This window comes from Budorcas taxicolor, chromosome 20, assembly GCF_023091745.1.
Source record: "Budorcas taxicolor isolate Tak-1 chromosome 20, Takin1.1, whole genome shotgun sequence".
Lineage (NCBI taxonomy): Eukaryota > Metazoa > Chordata > Mammalia > Artiodactyla > Bovidae > Budorcas > Budorcas taxicolor.
Genome location: NC_068929.1, coordinates 35,352,359 through 35,379,285, shown reverse-complemented (window position 1 = coordinate 35,379,285; position 26,927 = coordinate 35,352,359). Strand labels below are relative to the sequence as shown.

The 26,927-nt window shown below is 38.9% G+C and overlaps 1 protein-coding gene across 4 annotated transcripts in view; it reads left to right on the top strand.

Moving 5' to 3' along the window:
- GHR (growth hormone receptor) overlaps positions 1-26,428 on the top strand; it is a 293,752-nt gene extending 267,324 nt beyond the window's left edge. For all 4 annotated transcript variants that reach the window (XM_052659050.1, XM_052659051.1, XM_052659048.1 and 1 more), the window contains 5 exons: positions 4,160-4,338; positions 8,840-9,005; positions 11,311-11,401; positions 18,363-18,432; positions 25,372-26,428. In XM_052659050.1, the coding sequence (XP_052515010.1) occupies positions 4,160-4,338; positions 8,840-9,005; positions 11,311-11,401; positions 18,363-18,432; positions 25,372-26,343 (1,478 nt within the window). In that variant the 3' untranslated portion in view covers positions 26,344-26,428. The remainder of the gene's footprint in view (positions 1-4,159; positions 4,339-8,839; positions 9,006-11,310; positions 11,402-18,362; positions 18,433-25,371) is intronic.
- Positions 26,429-26,927: the final 499 nt, after the last annotated feature.

The window sequence follows — 26,927 nt, the reverse complement described above, 5'->3', positions numbered from 1 at the left end:
AGCCAGCGAACAAGAGAGAAAGGGCAGGGGAGCTCAGGTTGGCTCCAATACAAAACAATCTGCCAGGAGATTTATAAAGGAAAGAATAGGAGTCTTGTGGAGTCTTTTCCTTGAGGAGGTTTCTGAATGCTAGTTTGTATTCTTGTGTGCCACTACAAGGAAGAAACTCAATGGACTCGTAAGATTCCTTCTCTCCTCATGATCTGGTATGACGATTATATTCGGCTCTACTGGAATACACCGGCCTTGATCTCTGGCATTCCTATCATAAATGCCTAGATTTTCTTTGGGTTTCCCAGGTGGCGCTAGTGGTAAAGAACTTGCCTGACTGTGCAGGAGATGCAAGAGACACAGGGTCAGTCTCAGGGTCAGGAAGATCTCCTGGAGAAGGAAATGGCAACCTAGTCTGGTATTCTTGCCTGGAGAATCCCACAGACAGATGAGCCTGGTGGGCTACAGTCCAAGATTTTCTTTGCCACAAGGCATAATCATTCTGGAATTTTACATTGGCAAAACAGCCAAAATCAGTTTAAAGGCATGTTTATAAGATCTCAAAACAAACACTGGAGATAATCAGTTCAGTGAACTAAGTGAAAGATTCAAGCAGCTTATCCCTTGCCCACCATGTGGACACAGGGGAAATGAAACAAGACAAAGAGCCATAATTGGAATATTCGTGTTTATACTATACTAGTATAAACAGCTAAATAGAATCACAGAAAGACCATGAATAGCTGATATAGATGCCTCGCATCTATCCACAAAGCTTGTTTGTTGCTTACAGGAACTCCTTGGAGCCTCACTCAGACATGCTGTTCTTGTGTGTGGTTTCCAGGCTGGACGAGACTGAGAGAGGGAGGGTGGAAGATGCAGATAGAAACAAGTAAATCTGATAGACTGACTTTGGAGGGAGAAGATTAAGAAAAATGAAAAAAGCAGAAGATAACCTGTCTGCATGGTTTAAAGAAACTATTGAATCCAGAGAAGCTACCAGTAACTGAATGTATGCCCTGAAGCCAGTAGATGTAGCTGTCTAATGACTAAATGGGTAGTAGAAAGAATACAATATCAAAGACTCCTGTTCTAAACCTGTCCTGCTAGTAGCCACCCAACTCGTTCACTTGGCTGATTTTCACTGAGTGCCTGGCTCCTGGCTGGGTGTGTTGGCTACAAAATGAGTAAGACACAGTCAAGTAGGGAAAGCAGGCATGTTTACAAATAACTGAGATACGGCACAGTAGGTGCTGGCCTTGAGGTGTGTGGAAGGCACAGCAAGCCGAAGTGGTGGCCAGAGGTGTGAATGATTGACTGGGCCTGAGGGATGAGAAAGGGCTGCACGGAGATGGTGACAGTTCAGTTACTTCCTAAAGCCTCAGCAGGAGTTGCCAGGTATACAAGATGGACCGTGTCTGCTAATGGCTACTGAGTTCCACAAGTGACAACACAGAATATTCACAGACTCAGGAGCAGTTTGGCAGACCTGACTGGTTGACCAGAGGAATCATCAATGATTTTGTGTGCCCCACAAAGCAATCTGGACCTTGACTGCCCAGGGGTACACTTGAGGATGTTTAAGCAGGGAAATGACCTCAGGATATTTACAAAGCACGTACCATAAATCAGGTATGATAACTGTGCTAGATGGGTTCTATTATGATTCCCAAATTATAGATGGTGAAACTGATCCCCAGAGCAGTTCAACGTCTAGCCCAAGGTCAGAACTTCTGGTAGGCAGAGCTGAGATTTGCACCTAGGCAGCATAGCTCCAGAGCCCATGCTCTTAACCTCAAAGGCATAGTGTGTATGTATATGTGTGCGCGCGTGCATGCAAACTTGCTTCAGTTATGTCCGACTCTTTGCAACCCTGTGGACTATAGCCCACCAGGTTCCTCTGTCCATGAGATTCTCCAAGCAAGAATACTGGAGTGGGTTGCCATGCCCTCCTCGAGGGGATCTTTCCAACCCAGGGATCAAACCCACATCTCTCATGTCTCCTGTGTTGGCGGGCAAGTTCTTTACCACTAGCGCCACCTGGGAAGCCTGAGAGTATAGTACTAATGTCTCAGGGAAATTCCTCTTGCTTCAGTGTAGAGGGTAGATTAGAATAGCACAAACTAGATTAGAAGGCTTTGTGATAATCAAGGCAAAAGATGATGACAGGCAGGGTTACCGTGATAGCAGGGAGGGAGGGAGCTGAGAATGAGAGACAACAAAAAAAATGGGGTGACCGTAGAGCTCTGAAGATGCTGACCATAAGCTTCAGCTTCCTCGTGTATTATGCATGTACTCTACTAGACCTCTCAGGACTGGTCGTTGGATTCAAAGTCGTATATGAGTTAGGCGTCTGTCATTCGTTCAGTTTATTCCATGCTTCTTTGAGTCTCTTCCTTGGGCCAGGCAGCGTTCTAGGTGCTAGAGGCAGGAAGTGTCTGCACCAGGGGGACATTTTCTCAGTGTGGGTGGAAGGAGACCATGCTGGGAGGAAAGACAATGTGGGAAAATAGGAGAGGCTGCAATGGGAGCATTATCACACACGGCCTCATTGAGACAGACACTTGAGTAAAGAAGGAAATGAGAAAACAGTCCCATGTCTATCTGATGGAAGAGGGCATAGGCAGGGTAAACATCTGGAGGTGGGAGCATGCCTTTGCTCACTCAAGGAAGAGCATGGAAGAGCACGGTAGTGGAAGGACACATGGAGAGGGAAGGAGGAGCATGATCATAAACCAGATCCTGGAGATCAGAGGGTCAAAGCTTTGGCACCCTTTAAGCACTTTGACTTTCGCCTGGAGATAGGAAGCCTTCAGAAAGCTTTAAATGATGAGCAATGTGATCTAACTTAAGTGTTAGGATGACCAGCATGTCCACAGTGTTGAAGATTGTATCAAGAATAAACTGAAGGGGACATGGACCACAGAAAGAGACTAGTTAGGAGGCTGATGCTTTCAAAACAAAATGATAATGGCTAGGACCAGGTAAGAGTGGGGCAGGTGAAGAGAAGTGGATAGATTCTGGAAATATCTTAAAATTACAGCTGACAGAATGTGAGGTGATGGGGGTGGGGCGGGGAAAGTGAGTCAAGGAAGGGTTCACCATTTTCATCCTGCAGGAATGGAGTCATCATTAACAGAATTAGGGGAGGTGGAAGAGGAGCAGGTTAGAGGCAGAAGACTAGAAGTAAGAGAGATGGTTATTATTATGCTCATCGTGGTGGTACTGAGCATTCCCAAAAGCGACCCTGTTCTATATCCTCTATTGAAATTCGGGGCGGGGGGGTGGTTAGATGCAACATGAGTAATAAGTTTGAGAAAATTTCCCTTCAAAAACATTTTTATTGTTCAGTCATATAAAGCGTTAAGCTTTGGTTTTCAGAATTCATCAATCCCCAACAACACTGGAAAGATGAGGTGTACGTATCATTATGCAGCATATGTAGCTTAGCCATTGTGCAAATCCCTCCAATTTAAATGTGGTCATGATTAGTCAAATTGGGACTTTCTCTGTTTTTTTTAAAAAGTAGTGTCAATAGCATGTGCTTAAGTAAAACACAGAAAACACTGATTCATCACCATTTGAGAGATCAATGTAATGCCTTTCTTTCATACCTGAAGAAATGATCACATGGGGCTAGGAGGACAAATGAAGGGGTATTTACCAAGTGTTCTGAAGGACTGTGCTTCTGTAGCAGTGCAGAAATAAATGAGAAAGAAAATTTAAAAGGCTTTGCCCCAGGTAACATACAGAATAAAAAAGACTTCCCCACCCCTCGCTCCAAAATGGCCACATGTTTAAATACACTTGGGTCTTTCTGACTCTCTATTCCTTTCAGTTCTGAGTTAAAGTGAATTCCTTTGCCAAAATCCCAATGTATTCATCTTATCAGAGCCCAAAGAAATGCAAAATGCGACAGATCTTCAAGAACGGCTATAGATCAGATTTTAAACTCAAAAAGGAATTTTTTATAGGGGCTATTGTTTTCAGTTAATAACAGGTCATCCTTAATTTTAAAAATGATACTCTGCCATAAAGTAGAAGTATAATGATGGGAATATTGGAAGAATTGAGAATAATATATGAAGTAATTTAGTCGTCTTCGGAAAAATGCATTCCACTAACATCAAGCTATGTCTGTGTACTAATTCTCTGCTGAAATGCACAGTACAACCAGATCCACCCGTTGGCCTCAACTGGACTCTACTGAACATCAGTTTGACGGAGATTCATGCCGACATCCTAGTGAAATGGGAACCACCACCCAATACAGATGTTAAGATGGGATGGATAATCCTGGAGTATGAACTGCACTATAAAGAACTAAATGAGACCCAGTGGAAAATGGTAAGATATTATTACATCTCACCCTTGACTTTTCTTTTTTGTGTTCAGCAACCCCTCTCATTTCTAATTAGACTTTCTTTTGACTTAATACCACATATCCCAGTTCTAATTTCATATTTGAGAAAAATGGATATAATCACTAAAATTTCATCTTGGAATTCTTTAAGACAGCAGATGCTTACATGGAGTTTTATATGGAAGCCTGTGGAAGCAAAGGAAAATTATTTCTCCAGTCATCACTGGTGTCCGGTCTAACCTTAAAACAATATCACATACTCTAGTCACTCAGCGGTCTGTGAGGATGTGGCTAAACATGGGAAAGGTTATGATCAAGGTCAGTAGTGAGCTGTGGCTAAATATTCGCCCAGGGTTTTAGTTGCCACTGTTCAGCAGACTCCCACTAAAATAAGTTCTTCAGTGACTCCAGCAGGGAAACAAAGGGAGGGAATTGATCCCCTAGAGTTTCAGAAGGATGTTTTGTCACATACCCCAGGGGAAAATCAAGCTAAGAGGTTTTTACTTAGGCAAGTAGCCTGGTACTGGGTTAACCTCTGAACTCCTCACTTCGTTGCCAAGGGCATGGGAACTGGGCACCAAGATAAATTCCACATGGCACACAACAAGAAGAAAAGCAGGATTATCATGCTGCTTTCAGTGTAACCAATTCTAAATCAGTCTAACCACAGCCACAGGCCTGGCCAAGCCAAGTGGTTTCTGGCCAGTCACCAGGTCGTGCCCAGCATCCTGGCATGGCCTCACTCCTAGAACTGAGACACCAGGGCCTGTCCATTCAGTGAACTGCTGAAAACGGGGCCAGTTCTGTCATTACAGGAAAGTTAAGTTTAGAGCACTATGAACAGTTAAATATTGGCTTCAATGTTCTGTTTGTGGAATCATTCTAATTTAGATATCTGTTCCGTAACTTGGTACAGAAAAGTTTGGCTGGATACTGAGTCAAACAAGACTTTCTAAATTCAAACTTCAGTCAAACATTTATTCAGCAACTGACCGAGTATTGAAATAACTAGTATACACAAAGCACCGTGCTAGGCACCCCAGGGTGGCATTTTCCCAAAGTATAAATTTTGAACCCTTGAGGGTCCCTGGGACTCTTTCAGGGAGTCCACATAGTCAAGACTATTTCCATAATAATACTAGAATGTTCTTTCCTTTTTTGACTGTGTTGATTTACACAGGTGGTACAAAAGCAATGGTGGACACACTGCTGCTGCCTTTGCACAAATCAGGGCAATAACTCCAAACTCTGATAGTCACTATGCTCTGCACCACTCTCTACTCACAGAAAAGAAATGGGAGCAGGCGAGGTGGGGAAGGCAGATCACATAAGAATGTCCTTGACGAAGCAGTGTCTATATTTCTCAGTTTATTAAATCATGATTTCTATGTAGCTTTTTCATATTCTGTGTACACATAAAGCACTTTGGCTGCATACGGAGCTGTGGATGGCTATTTTGAGCAAAGGCATTTAAACACCTGAGTTCCTGCTTGAACTAGCTGCTTTTTGCTTGGAACACCATTTTTACTTTGAAAGAACAACTGGTAAACTGATAGATGACTTTTCATATTTGAGTTGGCAAATATTTGGCAAATAGTTCTTGGAAAAGAATAAAGTGAGCTTAACACTTCAAGAAAAACAATTGACAGTATTTGTTGCCAGTGAGAAAATTTGAGCTGTCAAGGTTAAGTTAAAATTTTGGAAAACTTCGGCATCTGCAGCTGTGAGCTTGAGTGTTCCCAACCTTTGAAGATCTGATGCGATCAATGGTGATCTTAGCAAAAGTGGTGTTTTTTTTTAAATATTGTATAATGAAATGTGTGAACAGTTAGAAAATCTGCATAACTCAGTGAGTGATATTTTCCAAGTGGCCAATATATGCTGTAACCAAACCACAAATGGAGAAATGATGCATTCAAAGTACTAGTTGCAATGGTGGATTTTAATATAAAGAAGTATGAAAGATTTATTGACATGGTTTCAGATTTCACACTGCAACTAATCTTTAAGAAAATACCGCTTACTGAGTTTTTTTTGTTGGTGGTGTTAAGGAAGAATATATATAATTAGCTGAAACAGCTATTAAAATCTCTCTTCCATTTTCTCACTGTATGTCTATGAGATCAAGTTTTATTCATGCACCTCAACCAAAACCACACATCCTAACACAGTTTTAATTCAGAAGCAAATGTAAAAATATAAGCATCTTCTACTAAGCCAGATAGTAAAGAGATTTGCAAGAATGTGAAACAATGTCATTTTTTCACTATAATTTTATTTCAGAAAGTACAATTCTTATAAAAATATATGAACATAAAATCAGTTTATCATCATTTTGAAATTAGTATTTTTGAAATTCTCAGTTATAAATCCATGATACTTATAAGTTTGGTAATTTGCAAGGGTCTCAGAGTTGCCATGAGTATCAAGGACCCATCTATGACAACTGACCTTTCTTAAGGAACTTATGATCTAGTTGGTTGTAAAAACAAGAGGCATAAGCATAAAAAAAAAAAAAGAGGATTGTAAGTCAGGGGGGAAAAAGCTAATGTGTGTTGCTTATATCAAGAATTTACCATTTGACATCATTGAATTTAGTATTAATATGCCCATTTTTTAAGTTATTAAACACATTTTGAATATAATAGTAATTCTAATGACCATGTAGTTGCTTACAAGTATCTACCTGCTAAACCAATTGTGTTTTTTAATTTGGGGGGGTTGTTTTTTTAAGACTTAATGAGTGGCATAGAATTATCCACAATGTATGGGTCATCTCTTGAGTACCCAATGAAAAGATAAATGCTGAAAGTGTTAGTCACTCAGTTGTATGGCAGCTCTGTGGACTGTAGCCTGCTAGACTCCTCTGTCCATGGAATTCTCCAGGCAAGAATACTGGAGTGGGTTGCCATGCTCTTCTCTATATATCTGACATTGTGCTGGGCTTCGGAGATGTAAAGAAGATGAAAGCATTATTTTCTCCCAGAGAATATGTGGTATAATATAGAAATTTGAGCAATGAATTAAAAAAAGTAATATGTGTATTCTCAGGCAGGATGGAGTAGGGAAAACTGCCAGAAAAGACTTCTTAGAATATCAGCAGTACTTGCACTGAGAATTAGCCAAGAATAGGTGTTCCCTCATAGGCAGGTGACAAGGGTCAGGGTGGTATTAGTCATGTGAGCAAATTTGAATTTGGTGTGGCTGCTGTGGAGGGCTGAGGGAAGATGAAGAAGGGGCCGTAGATCGAATCACTTGGCCCCTTTGGGATTTTGTTATTAATGAAACCTGTAAAGAAATAATATATTGGTGATGGTGACAGAGAAATTTAGGGCTTCAAGAATAGTAAATAGACTTAAGAAAAATAAAAAGTTTAATATTCAGAAGCATTTTAAGTACATAAATATTCCATGTATTAAGCTTCTATAAAAAATCAAACTAACCATTCTGTGTACATGGGGGGAAAAAAAGAGGTACATTGTGAGTAGAAACTAACTGTAGTGAAAGGAAATTTGTTTTAGAAGCTAAAGGTCCAGCTTCTAACTTAACAAATTATGAGAATCTTATTTGTGTGAATAACCCAGGCTGTTGAAAAAGAATGTTCCTGGTTTTCCTATAAATGGGAGCAAGATGTTCTATCTGAAAATATGTAAAAAGCATATATTGACTACTTGCTTTGACTATTTGACTTGAAGGAAAACCCCATCATTAGTTGTGTCTACCTCTTTGATAGCAACATGTCTGAGAATCTCACCTACCTTCCTTGGGAAAGTAAAGGAATAGCCTGGCCTTCAGGATTGTGGGATCCTGATGTTTGTTACCAAAGGCCTCTAGTAACTTTTCTTCATAGATTTTGAATAGCATATATTTTTGAGATGACTTTAAGCCTTATAGAACAAGCTGATAGAATTATTTGAAACTTTAAGACAACTGATTTTTCTAGAACACTTTACAATTCTGTGATCATATGAATGACTACCCAGGATTTCCAAAGAACAGATATAGACATAGAGAGTAGGAAATATGTTTTTTACTGTCCTGATGTCTTCATATAACAATGTAATATTCCAAAGGGTAGGCAGTATATCTGTAATCTTCTTTATAATTCTGCCATCCTCTATAATAAGTCTATTATCCTTTGATCTTAGTAGAATATCTGACAGCCTAATGCAAGAATAGAGATGCATTTCTTTAAACAAGTCTATCATATCTTTGGGTTTATAACAGAACTAATTTGAGGACTGTGATTTATTTAACAAAGGGACTTTTTTACCATTTTTAAATTGAAGTGTAGTTAATTTACAATGTGTTACTAAGTTACTTACTTAGATCTTTCTCTAAATAGCAAACTCCACGAGTGCATTTTAAAATTTTTCCTACTTTCCAGAAATTCATTTTGAATAAAAATGCAGAAGCACCTCATGGAGCTTATTGCATCGAGTTGTTGACTCTCTAACCAGTAAGTTTTATATTTTGTCTTGAAAGATGGACCCTTTATTGGTAACATCAGTTCCGATGTACTCGTTGAGACTGGATAAAGAGTATGAAGTGCGTGTGAGAACCCGACAACGAAACACTGAAAAATATGGCAAGTTCAGTGAGGTGCTCCTGATAACATTTCCTCAGATGAGCCCATCTGCATGTGAAGAAGGTAAACCCAAGAGATTAAGACGGTAGCCAACATAATTTCTGTCAATGCACAGGCATACATTCCCTACATTATTAGACTGTTGTCCAGATCAATATACATTAGCATCAGTTTTCAGGATGAGGGACCTGGAGTTCACTACCTGTAACAGGTATTATCCATTACAAAAGAGGAAGAAGGATTTCACTTCTGAATTGTTCAGGAAAAGTCATGATGTAGGTGCAAGTTAAAGAGGAGAAGAGACACAAAGTTACTGATAGAGGAGAGTGGGGTGATAATTCCACATAACAGAATTTCAGGTGATTTTTTTCTTTATATGTTTCTGTATTTCTAATATTTCATTTGTTTTGCATTTATAATAATAAAAAAAGGTTTTTCAAATACACAGAGAAGAAATTCTGAATCTGGATGGATGGCTATCTATGTGGCTTCTAAAAGAAAGCCTAGTATTGAATCAGCATTAGTCAATGGCAGGTGCTTATTGGTTTTAGAAAGTTTGTGTGTGGCTTTTATCTGGAGGAAGGCTTGATAAATCATGTGCTAGTTGTGCTCAAGGGTGACATAGAATATTTGAAGATCCTATATAAACACAATTGTTTCTGCACATATGGTACAGGTAGAACCCATGATACTGTATAGCACAGGTAAAAATGTCTATAGCACGATTTTTTCTAAGCTCTCCTCAGTAGGCTTGTTTCCAACAGTATTTGATATATGGAAATTCTGGCTTAAAAGTATATTTGCAATGTATGGCAAAACCAATACAATATTATAAAGTAATTAGCCTCCAATTAAATACATTTATATTAAAAATTAAATTTTTAAGAAAAAGTATATTTGTCACATGCCCTTTATCATGATGGCATTTAATTCACTTAAAGATTTTTTTAAACAACTTTTTACTTCTGTTAGAAAAGGAAAAAGACTCTTGCTTTATATTATATTCCTAAGTATATCATTGATATAAAATTATAGATACCACAAGAACAAAAAAAAAATGGTATTCTCTCCCCTACTAATTCTTAATAGCATGCATAATAGCTCCCTTGTAGATTTTAATATGTGAATAAGAAAATAAAAGAATATCACAGCATAAAAACTTACTTTCAGTAAAGCAGTGTTATGGTAGAAGTGAAAAGAAGTGGGAAAGTGTTAGCTGCTCAGTCGTGTCCTACTCTTTATGACCCCATGGACTGTAGCCCACAAAGCCCCTCTGTCAATGGGATTCTCCAGACAAGAATACTGGAATGGGTAGCCATTCCCTTCTCCAGGGGATCTTTCCCTGCCTTGCAGGCAGATCCTTTACAATGTGAGCCACCAGGGAAATTCCATCTTAAAAGTAGTCAACCTCTGCCACTGTGGCACTTGTTCTAAACAGTCTCCCACAAATTTTCTATCAATTATACTAAAATCTGAATCCATGGGCATGACTCAATGAACACGAGTTTGAGCAAACTCTGGCAGATAGTGAAGGATAAGGAAGCCTGGCATGCTGCAGTTCATGGGGTCGCAAAGAGTCAGACATGACTTAGCAACTGAACAGCATACTAAAATCTGAGAGTCCTAGTACTGATCTTCTGTCAACCAATACTTTTTAAGCTGTAAAAATGTACACCCTGATATCTAAGAAGTTTTAATAATGATTCAAAAATACAACTTGGCCCCCATATTTTTGATGGATCCTCAGTCTAGAGTCTTCCCTGGTGGCTCAGAGGCTAAAGCGTCTGCCTGCAATGTGGGAGACCTGGGTTTGATCCCTGGGTCGGGAAGATCCCCTGGAAAAGGAAATGGCAACCCATTCCAGTATTCTTGCCTGGAGAATCCCACGGACACAGGAGCCTGGTGGGCTACAGTCCACGAGGTTGCAAAGAGTCAGACACGACCGAGCGACTTCAGTCTAGATCAGATCTAGATCTAAAGATCACATTTAAAAAAAAAAAGTGGACATTATTTAGGTAAAGTAGTATATTAACAAGCATCACTTTTCCCTCAAGTGATGCCTTTTAATGACACACCCTGAATACATAAGATGTTTAAAGCAGGTTGTTTATATAATAAACATGGATTGTGTGTAAATTGTATGCTGTTACTTTTTTTCTTTTTTCTGGTATACGAAAGGATCTGAAGAAGTGGATAGAGGTGTTCTTAGAAAATACTAAGTCATTGCATTCTATTTCAGTGGCTATCAAGTGAAGTCATTGACTTTACTAGATGAATACAAATTAGGAAGCTTTCTGTGGAACAGGAGAATGAAATGTAAACTTCAACTATTCATAGTTCTGTGAGATATTATTTTTGTGTTTTTCAGATTTCCAGTTTCCATGGTTCTTAATTATTATCTTTGGAATACTTGGGCTAACAGTGACATTATTTTTACTCATATTTTCTAAACAGCAAAGGTAAGTGTGCTATAACCTACTCTGATATGTTTTGCCAGTTATTTAGCAAATGTCCATGTTTCCATCTATTGTTTGATGTTTTCTTTTGTGAATCGTGAGTGAAGTGTTTCATCAACCCAGTGAAACGTTACTGCTATACATTTACATCTTTGTTGAGTCCACATAGAGACAACACAGGTCTCAGTTTTATCTGGAAAGTTGCACAGGATGTTAAGAGGGTGAGGCCAGTGACTACATTCCATGTGACATGCACCTTAAAGGTCTGAACTGATATTTATTCCAGGACCCTGAGGTAGCTTTGAGACTTTGGCTAAGTTTGACACAGTCCTAATAGAAGAGCAAAAATTTAAGTGGTGAACTAAAGCTACTAGATAATTCAATCTAATAAAACCTTTCTTTAGACTTCATATGATACCAATCTTAAGTAAATTTGGGTTTATTTAAATTGCTTGGATACTTACAGTTTGGTATTTTACCTTCTTTTGTCAGAGATAAAATTCTAAGTTTGAGGATACCATTCTTCATCCTCTTGCAGCCAGAAGGCAGGTTTCAGTTATTATTCTGCCACTGTTGTTTGAGTTCATTTGAGTCCCTTTGTCTCTCTAGGACTCCATGTTCTCACGGGTAATTTGAGGGTGTTGGATTATATGATGTTTAAGTTTCCCTTAAGCTGTAAGGACCATTATTCTATTTTCATTCTTGAAAGAAACTCAGTATAGACTACAGAAACTTTTAATACAAAATATTGGAAAAGTTACTGGTTGGTATGGGTTGCCGGTTTCTTACATTTAGAATATGCTTTAAGTCCCTTGAGTTAATCTTGTCCCTTCTCCTAGAATTAGGGTAGCTAACACTCCGTTTGCCTGGGACTCTCCTGGTTTTAACACTAAAAATTCTGTATCTAGGCAAACAGAGACAGTTGGCTATTCTATCTAAAACCAAAGACAAGTTCTCCAGGTGAAGCCAGGAGGCATCTAGAAATCAAAATAGGCTCTATATTATGAATATATTGTGAATTTTTTTTACTTTGTTTTGAAGCTGTATAGCATTTGTAAATATCAAAACAGAATTTCAATAAAAGAATTCTAGAGTTACAGAGTGTCAAGCATGCTTTAAAGTCTCCAAGTGAATGCAGGAAGGATTATTTTTAGTAGAGTTTCATCTCTAATTTAATAATGTAAACTCAGGGGGACAAAATTAACTCTGGAAAATTTTGTTTTCTATCTTTCTAACAACATTGTCATCTTAGAAATACAAGTATTATAAAGCAGTATAACAGCAGCTTTCAATTTGGGAGGGAGGAAGTTAGTAAATAAAATTCTAAACAATTATTTACTTAAATGTATTCATTACTTAAGTAATGCCAAAGGAGCCAAATTATTCTGTAGATTAATTTGAATTCACTGAACTGTCCAGTTAGGTGATAGGCTAATTTATATATAACTACAGCAGATAAACTCACTACATACATAAAGTAATTTACTTTTAACATTAGTTGTCAATTTCAAGTCATCACGAAAGCCAAGCAAAGTTATGTTGCTGAATTACATTAGCTAACAATATTTGGAAGAAAAAGTCATCCTCTGATCAAATAGAATTACAGAGGAAATATATTAACCTTTGTCTAAAAGATAGTTTTCTATGAATAATGAAGTTTTTAACTATGACACTTGGTCAAAATCACCAAATTGGAAAAAAATTTGAAAATCTATTTGTACTGCCAAACTCCCTGTTCTGAATTTAATTCTTTGCAACAGAAAACTTATCTTCCTTTTTCATATGCCCACAAAAACCCTTATCATTGTCTAAATTTCCATGTTCTAATGAAAGCAGGAAATGGTAGAAAATAGCTGTCAGCAAGTGTAGAAAGAACAATTAAAATAAAACTCGAAAGAATGAGATACTATGTCAGTTACCGCAGAACTTCAGGACTATAAAGGATTTCAGGCGCTCCTTGTGTTTGCTTGAGATTTTGTTAGTTCACAAACCAAGCCACTGCTCCCTTTCTTAATCCAAATCATTAAGAGTCAACTCTAGTAAAATGTATAGTGTAATTTGGATTTGAATTAAACAATAAAGATCAGAAACAGTTTCATGCCAGTTTATCTTTATTCTATACTCTGTTGCTCCCACCATACAACTTACTGTAGGCATCAAGCTATATGACTAAATCAGGAAGGAAATAACTGAATCAACATAAAACAGAAGTGGCAACCTGAAAGCCAGATTCAGCCTGCAGATCCATATTTTGCTGGGTGTTTTTTTTTTTTTTCCCTTCTGATTTTTGAGGAACGGTTTTGCTACAAAGTGTTTCTAAAACAGGGAATTTTCACACAAAAAATCAAGATTACTAGATTATCTTTAAAAACAGAGATCTCAGACTTCCCTGGTGGTAGGTACAGTCGTTAAGAATCTGCCTGCCAGTGCAGGAGACATGTGTTCGATCCGTGGTCTGGGGAGATCCAACATGCTATGCAGCAACTAATCCTGTGCACCACAGCTATTGAGCCTGTGCCCTAGAGCTCAGGAACTGCAGCTACTGAGACCACATGCTGCAAGCTACTGACGCCCGCAGGCCCTAGAGTCCATGCTCTGCAATGAGAGAAGCCACTGCAGTGAGAAGCCCGTGCGGCAAAACTAGAGTAGAACCCACGCCCCACAACTCAAGAGAAGCCTGGCCAGCAACAAAGACCAGAACACGCCAAATAAGAAATTTAAGTCACTGCCATATTAAAAAAAAATAGTGAAATTGGGCTGATAATCCTGCATGGCAATATGTCCCGAGACAGAGGACCAACCATCCCATTCGAAAAGGGCACATGTTCTCTGTCGCAATTCCCATCTCCCTATGACTGCCTTGGTCGCTCCAGGCTATAGGGTGTGCCACCCTAGCCTAAAGACAACAACACTTCCCTGACAGCTGACTCTCAAGTACCTAAATGCATCATCCTCTAAAAAAAAAAGAGGGACCCATACAGAGTAAAGCATATTTGGGGATCTTTGCTCCCTGTAATTAGAGTTATGTTACATTTTTGGTTTTGAACCTGTAAAGCTCTATACAGTCAGCAAAAGGACATGGAGCTGACTGTGGCTCAGATCATCAGCTCCTTACTGCAAAATTCAGGCTTAAATAGAAGAAAGTAGGGAAAACCACTAGGCCTTTCAGGCATGACCTAAATCAAATCCCTTATGATTATACAGTAGAGGTGATGAATAGATTCAAAGGATTAGATCTGGGACACAGAGTATCTAAAGAACTATGGAAGTTCATAACATTGTACAGGAGGCAGTGACCAAAACCATCCCAAAGAAAAAGAAATGCAAGGAGGCAAAGTGGTTGTCTGGGGCTGGGGCAGGGGGCCTTTACAAATAGCTGAGAAAAGAAGAGAAGCGAAAGGCATGGGAGAAAGGGTAAAACATACCAACTGAATGTAGAGTTCTAGGGAAGAGCAAGGTGAGATAAGAAGCCCTTCTTAAATAATGCAAAGAAATAAAGAAAAACACTAGAATGGGAAAGACTAGAGATCTCTTCAATAAAATTGAAGATATCAAAGGAACATTTCATGCAAGGATGGGCAGGATAAAGGACAGAAATGGTAAGGACCTAACAGAAGCAGAAGAGATTAAAAAGAGGTGGCATGAATACACAAAACAACTATACAAAAAGGTCTTAATGACCCACGATGGTGTAGTCACTACCTAGAGCCAGACATCCTGGAGTATAAAGTCAAGTGGGCCTCAGGAAGCATTACTACAAACAAAGCTAGTGAACATGACCGAATTCCAACTAAGCTCTTTCAAATCCTGAAAGATGATGCTGCGAAAGTTCTGCACTCAATATGTCAGCAAATTTGGAAAACTCAGCAGTGGCCACAGGACTAGAAAAGATCAGTTTTCATTCCAGTCCCAAAGAAGGGCAATACCAAAGAGTGTTCAAGCTACTGTACAACTGTGCTCATTTCACATGCTAGCAAGGTAATACTCAAAATCCTTCAAGCTAGGCTTCAACAGTATGTGGACCAAGAACTTTCAGATATACCAGCTAAATTTAGAAAAGGCAGAGGAACCAGAGATCAAATTGCCAACATCTGCTGGATCGTGGGGAAAGCAAGGGAATTCCAGAAAAACATTTACTTCTGCTTCATTGACTATGCTAAAGCCTTTGATTGTGTGGATCACAACAAACTAGAAAATTCCTAAAGAGATGGAAATACCAGATGGAAATATCACTTCACCTGTCTCGTGAGAAACTTGTATGCAATAGTTAGAACCAGACACAGAACAACAGAATGGTTCAAAATTGGGAGAGGAGTACATCAAGGCTATATATTGTCACCCTGCTTATTAAATTTATTTGCAGAGTATCATGCTAAATGCTGGGCTGGATGAATCACAAACTGGAAGCAAGACTGCTGGGAGAAATATCAATAACCTCAGCTATGCAGATGACACCACTCTAATGGCAGAAAGCAAAGAGGAACAAAAGTCTCTTGATGAGGGTGAAAAGAGAGTGAAAAAGTTGGCTTGAAACAACATTCAAAAAAAACTAAGATTATAGCATCCAGTCCCATCACTTTATGGCAAATAGAAGGGGGAAAAGGGAAGTAGTGACAGATTTTCTTTTCCTGGGCTCCAAAATCACTGCCGACAGTGACTGCAGGCATGAAATTAAAAGATGCTGCTCCATGGAAGAAAAGCTATCACACATCTAGACAGCATATTAGAAAGCAGAGATATCACTTTGCCAACAAAGGTCCGTATAGTCAAAAAAAGCTATGGTTTTTCGAGTAGTCATGTACGTATGTGAGAGTTGGACCATAAAGAAAGCTGAGTGCTGAAGAACTGATTATTTTGAATTGTGATGCTGGGAGAGTCCCTTGGACAGCAAGGAGATCAAATAGTCAATCCTAAAGGAAATCAGTCCTGACTAATTCATCGGAAGGACTGATGCTAAAGCTGAAACTCCAATACTTTGGCCACCTGATTCGAAGAACCGACTCATTGGAAAAGACCCTGATGCTGGGAAAGACTGGGGGCAGCTGAGAATGAGATGCTTAGATAGCAACACCAACTCAAGGGACATGAGTTTAAGCAAACTCCAGAAGTTAATGGAGAATAGAGGAGCCTGCTGGTGTGCTGCAGTCCATGGGATTGCAAGAGTCAGACATGAGTTAACAACTAAACAACAACAGAACCTGTGAATTATTTATTTAGAAATGCAGAACCAAGTTAACCCAGCAGCATGACAGAAAGCAAAGGGCATGGATTTTGGAGTCAGCTGCTTTGAATTTGAGTGCCAGCTGAACCAAGTATTAGTGTGTGATTTGAACACGTTCCTTAAATCTCTAAATCTTTCCACAGATATCTTCTTCCTCCCTCGTCGTGGTAACCACCAAAGGAAATGTTTAGTGCAAGTGTTGGCAAAGTTGTTTTTAAAATAACCGAACAGTAAATCTTCGGCTTTCTGGGCTATGCAGTCTCCGTCAGTACTACTTAATTCTGCCAGTGTGGCATGAAAGCAGCCATAGATAATATGTAAACTATGCTACATAGATAATATGTAAAATGAACTTGACTCCATGTTCTAAAAAAACTTGCTTTACAAAAACAGAGGGCAGAACAGATTTGGCCCACAGACTGAAATTTGCCAACACAGTTTCAGTGTTTGGAGGCATTATTAGAGGCATTCAAAAGTGGTAGCAGTTACTAATAGCATGCTTTTTTTTTCCTATTATTTCTGTTCATCAGTAACAATTTAACACTTGTCCCACTAAGTAAAACTAGTAAGTCTACTCAAATTCAACTTACCAAATGAAATTTGCCTTGGATTAGGTTAAAAAGCGATGAAAACATTCAGAGAATGGGTTCCCTATTGAGTGCTGTGCTTAGTTGCTCAGTCATGTGTGACTCTTTTCAACCTCATGGACTGTAACCCACCAGGCTCCTCTGTCCATGGGGATTCTTCAGGCAAGAATACTGGAGTGGGTGGCCATGCTCTCCTTCAGGGGATCTTCCCAACCCAGGGATCAAACTAGGCTGTCCTGCACTGCTGGCAGATTCTTTACCAGCTGAGCTACCCAGGACACCCTCCCTATTGAGTAGACCAGACTATTTATTCACACTGAGTAGAATATCATCTGATATCCAAAAATCAGATTGGAATGTATTATCTCTATTCCAGAGCCACAATGTTGATTTTAAAATGAAAACTCTATTCACACCACTAATGAAATAGACAAATGATTTACTCAGATTTATTCAGGCAATGTTTCTCTGTGCCAGAAATTTTCTAGGTGCTGGGAATATCCTTAGGCACAAGATAGGCAGGATAGACATTGAAATAAATTATGGTCAAAAGTAATGTAAATATTTGGAACAGAAAATTTAAGTGCATTATAGAATTGTGTATATAAACCTGTGCTGATTAGAAGTAATTCAAATTTAACTGAAATGAACCATGCAATGACATCCTGGCTAATGAGATTATCTTAGATAATTTTATAATTCATGTGAGCATTGTGGTATGAACTTATCTCAGCCCATTCTTTTTTTAGGGTGCATATCTCTACATGGATTGGCTCTTTCTCCTCCCCTTCCCCAACAAATTATGGATATGTATTAAAATTACCTCCTTATAACTGACATGGAAATTGGCTTCAGATGGAATTAAATGTCTAACTCCCAATTCTGAAACTTTATGAAAGACATTAAGGAAAAGTTATAGGAAAACCACATTTTATTTAAATTCACTTTAGATGAGGATTGTTTGGGTTTTTTCCATTCTTTAGTCTTGCCTCATCATTCACTGCTTAATGCTTTTCCTTCTCTTTCTCAGATTCACTTATTCCAAATATTACTCATATTACTTTATATTATATTAGTAATAATATTGTCAATATTTTATTTCTGTCTTTGAGATGAGAATGAGTAACTTACATCAAAACAAAATTTTGTTTTCAAGGATTAAGATGCTGATTCTACCCCCAGTTCCAGTTCCAAAGATTAAAGGAATTGATCCAGATCTCCTCAAGGTAATTAACAAAATATCTAAGTTGTACATGACACTAATTAAATGTTACCTTAAGAACAGAGCCTTATGTTGAAACCTTTTCCAAGCTATATATATCACATTTAATTTTTTGTATTCCTTCTGGGAAAAGTTTTTAAAAATACATCCCTTAAAATTATGAGAATGTCTTATGCATTTAAAAGTTATTGACTTCTGAATCAAGATGACAGAGTAGTAAACATGAAGCTCACCTCCTCCCACAAATTTATCAAAAATACATCTACATATGGATTGATCCTCAGAGAATATCTACTGAACACTGGCAGAAGATATCCAAACTCTGGAAAGGGCAAGAAACTCTCCATGTAACTGGGTAGGACAAAAGAAGAAAGAAAGAAATTGGAAAGGGACTCCACCCCAGGAAGTCCCTTCACTGGTGGGGAGATCAGCCAGGACAGAAGGGGAGCTTCAGAGCTTTCGAGAAGAACACAGGAACTGGTTTGTAGCAGCTAGCATGTAGAGAAACCTGAACAGATGGTCAGCGCTCCTCCCCTGCACTCCCCAGCCAGAGACCCATGTCCACTGGTACAGGCTGGGTGCTGAAGCTCAGGCTTCAGAGATTAGACCCAGGGAAAGGACTTGGGTTGGTTGTGTAAAAACAGCCCGAAGGGGCTGCAGTTTGGTGTAACCACACCTGAGGATGTACATGGTGGAAGCCTGGACCATCTTAGAGGCCAGGCACCATTGTTTGGGTAAGGGTTGGGGTGGGACCTTGCAGCCTGCTCTCAGGTAACAGGCATTCCCCCCCCACCCCACCAGCTCCAAGAGCTATCACAAGCTACTACCCACCCCCACACTTCAGGAGTGGTCATGAGCTGACACCACCTTCCTTGTAAACTCAAGGAGTACCTCACCACCTCTGCTCCCAACACATGCTCCAGGGGCACACATGAGCCACCACAGATTACCTGAGGATTGGGCACCAGCTATCACACTTGCACACTCTCCTTATCAAGGGAATAAGGCCAGCAGATACTGAGGAAAAAAGTGACAGGCATCCATAATAAAAACAAACTACTAGAGTGGATTGCCAATTTCCCTCTCCAGGGGATCTTCCCAACCCAGAGATCAAACCCATATCTCCTGCATTGGCAGGCATATTCTTTACCACTGAGGAATGAGGGAGGCCTCTGACTGTGTGGATCACAATAAACTGGAAAATTCTGAAAGAGATGGGAATACTAGACCACTGGACCTGCCTTTCAAGGAATCTGTATGCAGGTCAGGAAGCAACAGTTAGAACTGGACATGGAACAACAGACTGGTTCCAAACAGGAAAAGGAGTACCTCAAGGCTGTATATTGTCACCCTGCTTATTTAACTTATATGCAGAATATATCATGAGAAATGCTGGGCTGGATGAAGCACAAGCTGGAATCAAGATTGCCAGGAGAAATATCAATAACCTCAGATATGCAAGTAATACCACCCTTATGGCAGAGAGTGAAGAACTAAAGAGCCACTTGATGAAAGTGAAAGAGGAGAGTGAAAAAGTTGGCTTAAAACTCAACATTCAGAAAACGAAGATTATGGCATCTGGTCCCATCACTTCCTGGCAAATAGGTGGGGAAACAATGGAAACAGTGAGGGACTTTACTTTTTAGGGGCTCCAAAATCACTGCAGATGGTGACTGCAGCCATGAAATTAAAAGACGCTTGCTCCTTGGATGAAAAGCTATGACCAACCTAGACAGCATGCTAAAAAGCAGAGACATTATTTTGCCAACAAAGGCCCATCTACTCAAAGCTATGGTTTTTCTAATAGTCATGTATGGATGTGAGAGTTGGACTGTGAAGAAAGCTGAGCGCCAAAGAATTGATGCTTTTGAACTGTGGTGTTGGAGAAGACTCTTGAGAGTCTCTTGGACTGCAAGGAGACCAAACCTGTCAATCCTAAATAAATCATTCCTGAATATTCATTTTAAGGACTGATGCTGAAGCTGAAACTCCATTACTTTGGCCACCTGAGGCAAAGAACTGACTCATTGGAAAAGACCCTGTTGCTGGGAAAGATTGAAGGCAGGAGGAGAAGGGGACAACTGAGGATGGGATGGTTGGATGGCATCACCAACTTAATGAACATGAGTTTGAGTAAACTCCAGGAGTTGGTGATGGTCAGGGAAGCCTGGCATGCTGCAGTCCATGGGGTCACAAAGAGTTGGACACAACTGAGCAACTGAACTGAATGGACTTCCGTACCTAAAGGGCCTCCCTGGTGGCTCAGCTAGTAAAGAACCCACCAGTCAATGCAAGAGATGCAGGTTCAATCCCTGGGATGGGTAGACACCTGGAGAAGGAAATGGCAAACCACTCCAGTATTCTTGCCTGGAAAATTCCATGGTTAGAGGAGCCTAGCGGGCTATAGTCCATGGATCACAAAGAGTCAGACATGACTGAGCGTACACACAGACAAAGGAAATACTGAAAGGCTTTCTCTAAACATAGAAGAAGTAAGAATATTTAGAGAAGAGGAAATCACAGTTAGAAAGTAAATCACCTAAATAAACCAGTATACAGATTTTTTTTAATGTTTGTGAAAGTGATGATAACCCAAATGAACAGCAAAAGGATGAACATGAAGATGTAAGAGGATATCAAAATCCTAAAATGTGGGAGAAAAGAGTACAAAATGTAAAATTTTTTAATCATTTTCTAGAATGTGTTTGAGCCTGTATGATTACCAGTCTAAGGCAGGTAGAATATAATATGGTATATACATACTTGAAAAAACAAGGTAACCACAAATTTAAAACATAACAACAGATTCACAAAAACCAAAAAGAACATAATACAAAAATAATTCAAACCACAAAAAAGAAAGGAGGGGGACAAGGAAGAAATTTAAAAATCAATGGGAAAGCAGGACTTAAAACAGCAATAAATACGTATCAATTAATAATTACCTTAAATGTCAGTGGACGAAACGTCCCAATCAGAATACACAGAGTGGCAGACTGTGTGAAAAAATGAGAGCCTACATTATGTTGCCTACAGGAGACCCAGTTTAGAGCAAAGGACACACAGATTGAAAGGTGATGGGGGAAGATTTCATGCAAATGGAAATGACAAAGTGGGAATCACAATACACATGTCAGACAAAACATACCTTAAAATAAAGGCCATAAAAAAATAAAGAAGGACACTGTATAAAGATAAAAGGATCAATACAAGAAAAGAACTTTATCCTCATCAACATATATGCAACTAATGTTGCAGCACCCAAATACATAAAACAGATCCTAACAGATATAAAGGGAGAAACCAACAGGAATACAGTAATAGTATGAGACCTTTAACACCCTATTCACATCAGTGGACAGATCTTCTAGACAGAAATCAAGGCAACAGGGGTCATAAATGACATGATAGAACAGTTAGACCTAATTGATATTTTCAGGACATTATATACATAAAAAACAGAATACACATTATTTAAATGCACATGAAATATTCTCTAGGATTGACCACATACTGGGGCACAAAAACAGGCCTCAACAAAGAATATAGAAATTATCTCAAGCATCTTTTCTGACCACAATGGCATGAAACTAAAAGTCAACCACAGAAAAAGAAATGAAATAAAAATGATCACAAATCAATATGCTACTAAAAAACCAATGAGTCAATGATGAAAGTAAATTAAAAACTACCTTAAGAAAGATGACAATGAAAATACAACCATACAAAATCTTTGAAATATAGCAAAAGCAGTTCTTAGAGGGAAATTTATAGCTATACAGGCCTTCCTCATCAAAACAAGAAAAAAACCTAATCTACCACTCAAAGTAGAAAACAAAAGACAAAATCAGCAAAAGGAAGGAAATAATCAAGATCAAAGAGGAAATAAATAAAATAGTGGTTTTTAAAAATAGAAAAAAAAAAAGACAATAAAACCAAAAGTTCATTCTTTGAAAAGGTAAACAAGATTGATAAACCTCTGGCCAGGCTCACCAAGAAGAAGAGAGAGAACCCAAAGAAACAAGAAATGAGAAAGGAGACATAAAAACTGATATCACAATAATAACAAAGACCATAGGGAATGCTATAAACAATTATATGCCAACAAATTTGACAACCTAGAAGAAATGGACAAGTTTCCAGAAACATACCCACCAGATTTGAATCACAGCCCACCAAAGTTGAATCAAGAAATAGATAATTAGAAAAGACCAATCACTAGAGGTAAAATGGAATATGTAATTTTAAAATTTCCTATGAAGAAAAGTCCAGGACCAGATGGCTTCACAGGTGAATTCTACCAAACATACAAAGAAGAAACAACACTGATCCTTCTGAAATGCTTCCAAAAAATTGAAGAGGAGTTCCAAAGACATTCTATGAAACCACCCTGATACCAAAACCAGACAAAGACACCACCAAAGAAGAAAATTACAGGCCAGTATCTTTGAGGAATAGAGATGCAAAAATTCTCAGCAAAATATTAGCAGACCAAATCCAAAAGCAATAACAAAAAAAAGATCATACACTACAACCAAGAGTCATTCCAAGTTCACAGGGATGTTCAACTCACACAAGTCAATGTGATACACAAACAAAAGACAAAATCACATGATCATCTCAAGAAAAAAGACCATCTGACAAAATTTCACATCCATTCATGATAGAACTCTTACCAAAGTGGGTATGAAGGGAACATATCGCAACATAATAAAAGCCAAATGACAAACCCACACCCAGTGTAATAGCCAATGGTGAAAAGCTGAAAGCCTTCATGCTAAAATCTAGAACAGGACCAGGATGCCCACTCTCACTTCTTCTATTTAACATAGTATTGGAAGTCCTAGCCAGAGAAATCAGACAAGAAAAAGAAAATGTATCCAAGTTGGAAGGGAAGAGGCCAACTGTTACATGCAGATGACTTAAATATAAGGCATTTTACCATCAGGGCTTCCCTGGTAGTTCAGACAGTAAAAAATCTACTTGTAATACAGGAGACCTGGGTTCAATCCCTGGGTTGGAAGGATCCCCTGGAGAAGGGCATGGGAACCCATTCCAGTATTCTTGCCTGAAGAATCCCCATGGACAGAGGAGCCTCCTAGGCTATAGTCCATGGGGTCACAAAGAGTTGCACACGACTGAGCAACTAACACATACATACCATCAAGCTCCTAGAAGAGATCATAGGCGAAACATTCTCTGACGTAAATCATATCAATGTATTCTTAGGTCAGTTTCCCAAGGCAATAGAAATAAAAGCAAAAATAAACAAATGGGACTTAATCAAACTTACAAGCTTTTGCACAGCAAAAGAAACCATAAAGGAAAAGAACCTACATAATGGGAGAAAGTATTTGCAAATAATGAGACCAACCAGGGCTTCATTTCCAAAATATGAAAACAGCTCATACAACTCAACAACAACAATAAAAACCCAATTGAAAACTGGGCAGAAGACCTAAACAGACATTTCTTCAAAGAAGAAATACAAATGGCCAATATGCACATGAAAAGATGTTAAACATTGCTAATTATTAGAGAAGTACAAATTAAAACTACAACAACGTACCACCTCACACCAGTCAGAATGGCCATCATTAAAAACTACAAATAACAGATGCTGGAGAGGATGTGAACAAAAGGGAACCCTCCTACACTGTTGGAATGTAAGTTGGTACAGCCACTATGGAAAATATTTATAGTATGGAGATTTCTCAGAAAACTAAAGAATTTACCATATGATTCAAGCTTTTTGTTGGCAGGAAAGCTATGACAAAGCTAGACAGTGTGATAAAAAGTGGAGACATTACTCTGCCGACAAAGGTCTGTATAGTCAAAGCTTTGGTCTTCCCAGTGGTCACATACAGTTGTGAGAGATGGACTGTAAAGAAGGCAGAGCACCAAAGAATTGATGCCTTCAAACTGTGGTGATGGAGAAGGCTCCTGAAAGTCCCCTGTACAGCAAGGAGATCAAACCAGTCAATCTTAAGGGAGATCAATCCTGAATACTCATTGGAAGGACTGATGCTGAAACAACAGTATTTTGTTCATCTGATGACAACAGCCAACTCATCAAAATAGTCCCTGATGCTGGGAAAGATTGAGGGCAGAAGGAGAAGAGGGCATCAGAGGATAAGATGGCTGAATGGCATCACTGATGCAATGGACATTAACTTGGGCAAACTTTGGAAGATGGAGAGGGACAGGGAGGCCTGGCATGCTGTGGTCCATGGGGTCGCAAAGAGTCAGACACGACTGGTGACTGAATAACAACAGTGATCCAACAGTCCCACTTCTAGACATATATCCAGACAAAACTCTAATCCAAGAAGATGCATGCACCCCTGTGTTCATAGAATCACTATTCACAATAGCCAAGACTTGGAAACAACCTAAATGTCCATCAACAGATGAATGAATAAAGATGTGGTACATATATACAATGGAATACTACTCAGCCTTTTAAAAAAGAATGAAATAATGCTATTTGTAGCAACAAGGATGCAACTAGAGATTATCATACTAAGGGAAATAAATCATAAAGAGAAAGACATAATACCATATGATACCACTTATATGTGGAATCTAAAATATGATACTAATGAATCTATGTACAAAACAAAAACAGACTCACAGACATAGAGAACAGACTCATGATTGCCAAGGGGCAGAGGGTTGGAGGAGGGATGGTGTGATGCTGGGGTGAGCAGATATAAGCTATTACATATGGAACGGATAAACGAGGTCCTTCTGTATAGCACAGAGAACTATGTTCAGTATCCTCTGATGAACCATAATGGAAAATAATTTTAAAAAAGAAAAGTTCTTCACTAATGTATTTGTTATATGGTTTGTTATATGATTTTGTTACTGATTAGACTCAATATTATTTGTTAAATCAATTGTTTTGAGTTTATTTTCATAGATCTTTTCTATTTTATAGGAAGGAAAATTAGAAGAGGTGAATACAATCTTAGCCATTCATGACAACTATAAACACGAATTCTACAATGATGACTCTTGGGTTGAATTTATTGAACTAGATATTGATGACCCTGATGAGAAGACTGAAGGGTCAGACACAGACAGACTTCTAAGCAATGACCATGAAAAATCACTCAATATCTTTGGGGCAAAGGATGATGACTCTGGGCGTACCAGCTGTTATGAACCTGACATTCTGGAGACTGATTTCCATGTCAGTGACATGTGCGATGGTACTTCAGAGGTTGCTCAGCCACAAAGGTTAAAAGGGGAAGCAGATATCTTGTGCCTTGATCAGAAGAATCAAAATAACTCACCTTCTAATGATGCTGCCCCTGCTAGCCAGCAGCCCAGTGTTATCCTAGTAGAGGAAAACAAACCAAGACCACTTCCTATTGGTGGAACTGAGTCAACTCATCAAGCTGTCCATACACAGCTCAGCAATCCAAGTTCATTGGCAAACATTGATTTTTATGCCCAGGTAAGCGACATTACACCAGCAGGGAATGTGGTCCTTTCCCCAGGCCAAAAGAATAAGACTGGGAACCCCCAGTGTGACACGCACGCAGAAGTGGTCACACCCAGCCAAGCAAACTTCATCGTGGACAGCACTTACTTCTGTGAGGTAGATGCCAAAAAGTACATTGCCCTGGCCCCTGATGTCAAGGCTGAATCACATGTAGAGCCAAGCTTTAACCAGGAAGACATTTACATCACCACAGAAAGCCTTACCACTACAGCTGGGAGGTCAGGGACAGCAGAACATGTTCCAAGTTCTGAGATACCTGTCCCAGATTATACCTCCATTCATATAGTACAGTCTCCACAGGGCCTCGTACTCAATGCGACTGCCCTGCCCTTGCCTGACAAAGAGTTTCTCTCATCATGTGGCTATGTGAGCACAGACCAACTGAACAGAATCATGCCGTAGCTTCTCTTTGATTTCCCATGAGCTACCCATTGAATGGCACAGGGTTGGCTGGGGCATGAATGCTTAAACCAAAACAATGTTTAAACTTTTTGGGGGGAGGGGGATGAGTTGAGGGTGGGGAATATGAATTCTAAATGCCTTTTCCTGAAATGTTGAAACCTAATATTAAAAAAATAAGAAGAATCCTTAATCAGATAAATATTCCTGTTGTGAATTGTAAATATTTTAAAGAACTATCTCAAAGACTGTTTAGTGGCAGTAATTGTCTTGTTATTGTGGGTGTTAATTTTGTGCTACTAAGCATTGAATGGCTATGTTTTTTAATGTATAGTGAATCATGCTTTTTGAAAAAGCGAAAAATCAGGTGGCTTTTGCAGTTCAGGAAGATTGAATGCAAATCATAGCACAGGCTAATTTTTTTTTTTATAATTGGGAACTAAAATTATAGGTAAGAAGACAAGAAATAGTTTGGATACATAAAACATTTATTTTGGCATAAAATGGATAAAGATATTTTTAATAATTTACACTTTAAGCATGGCTATTTTCTATTACACTGTACACGGTGTATTGTAGTTCATGCC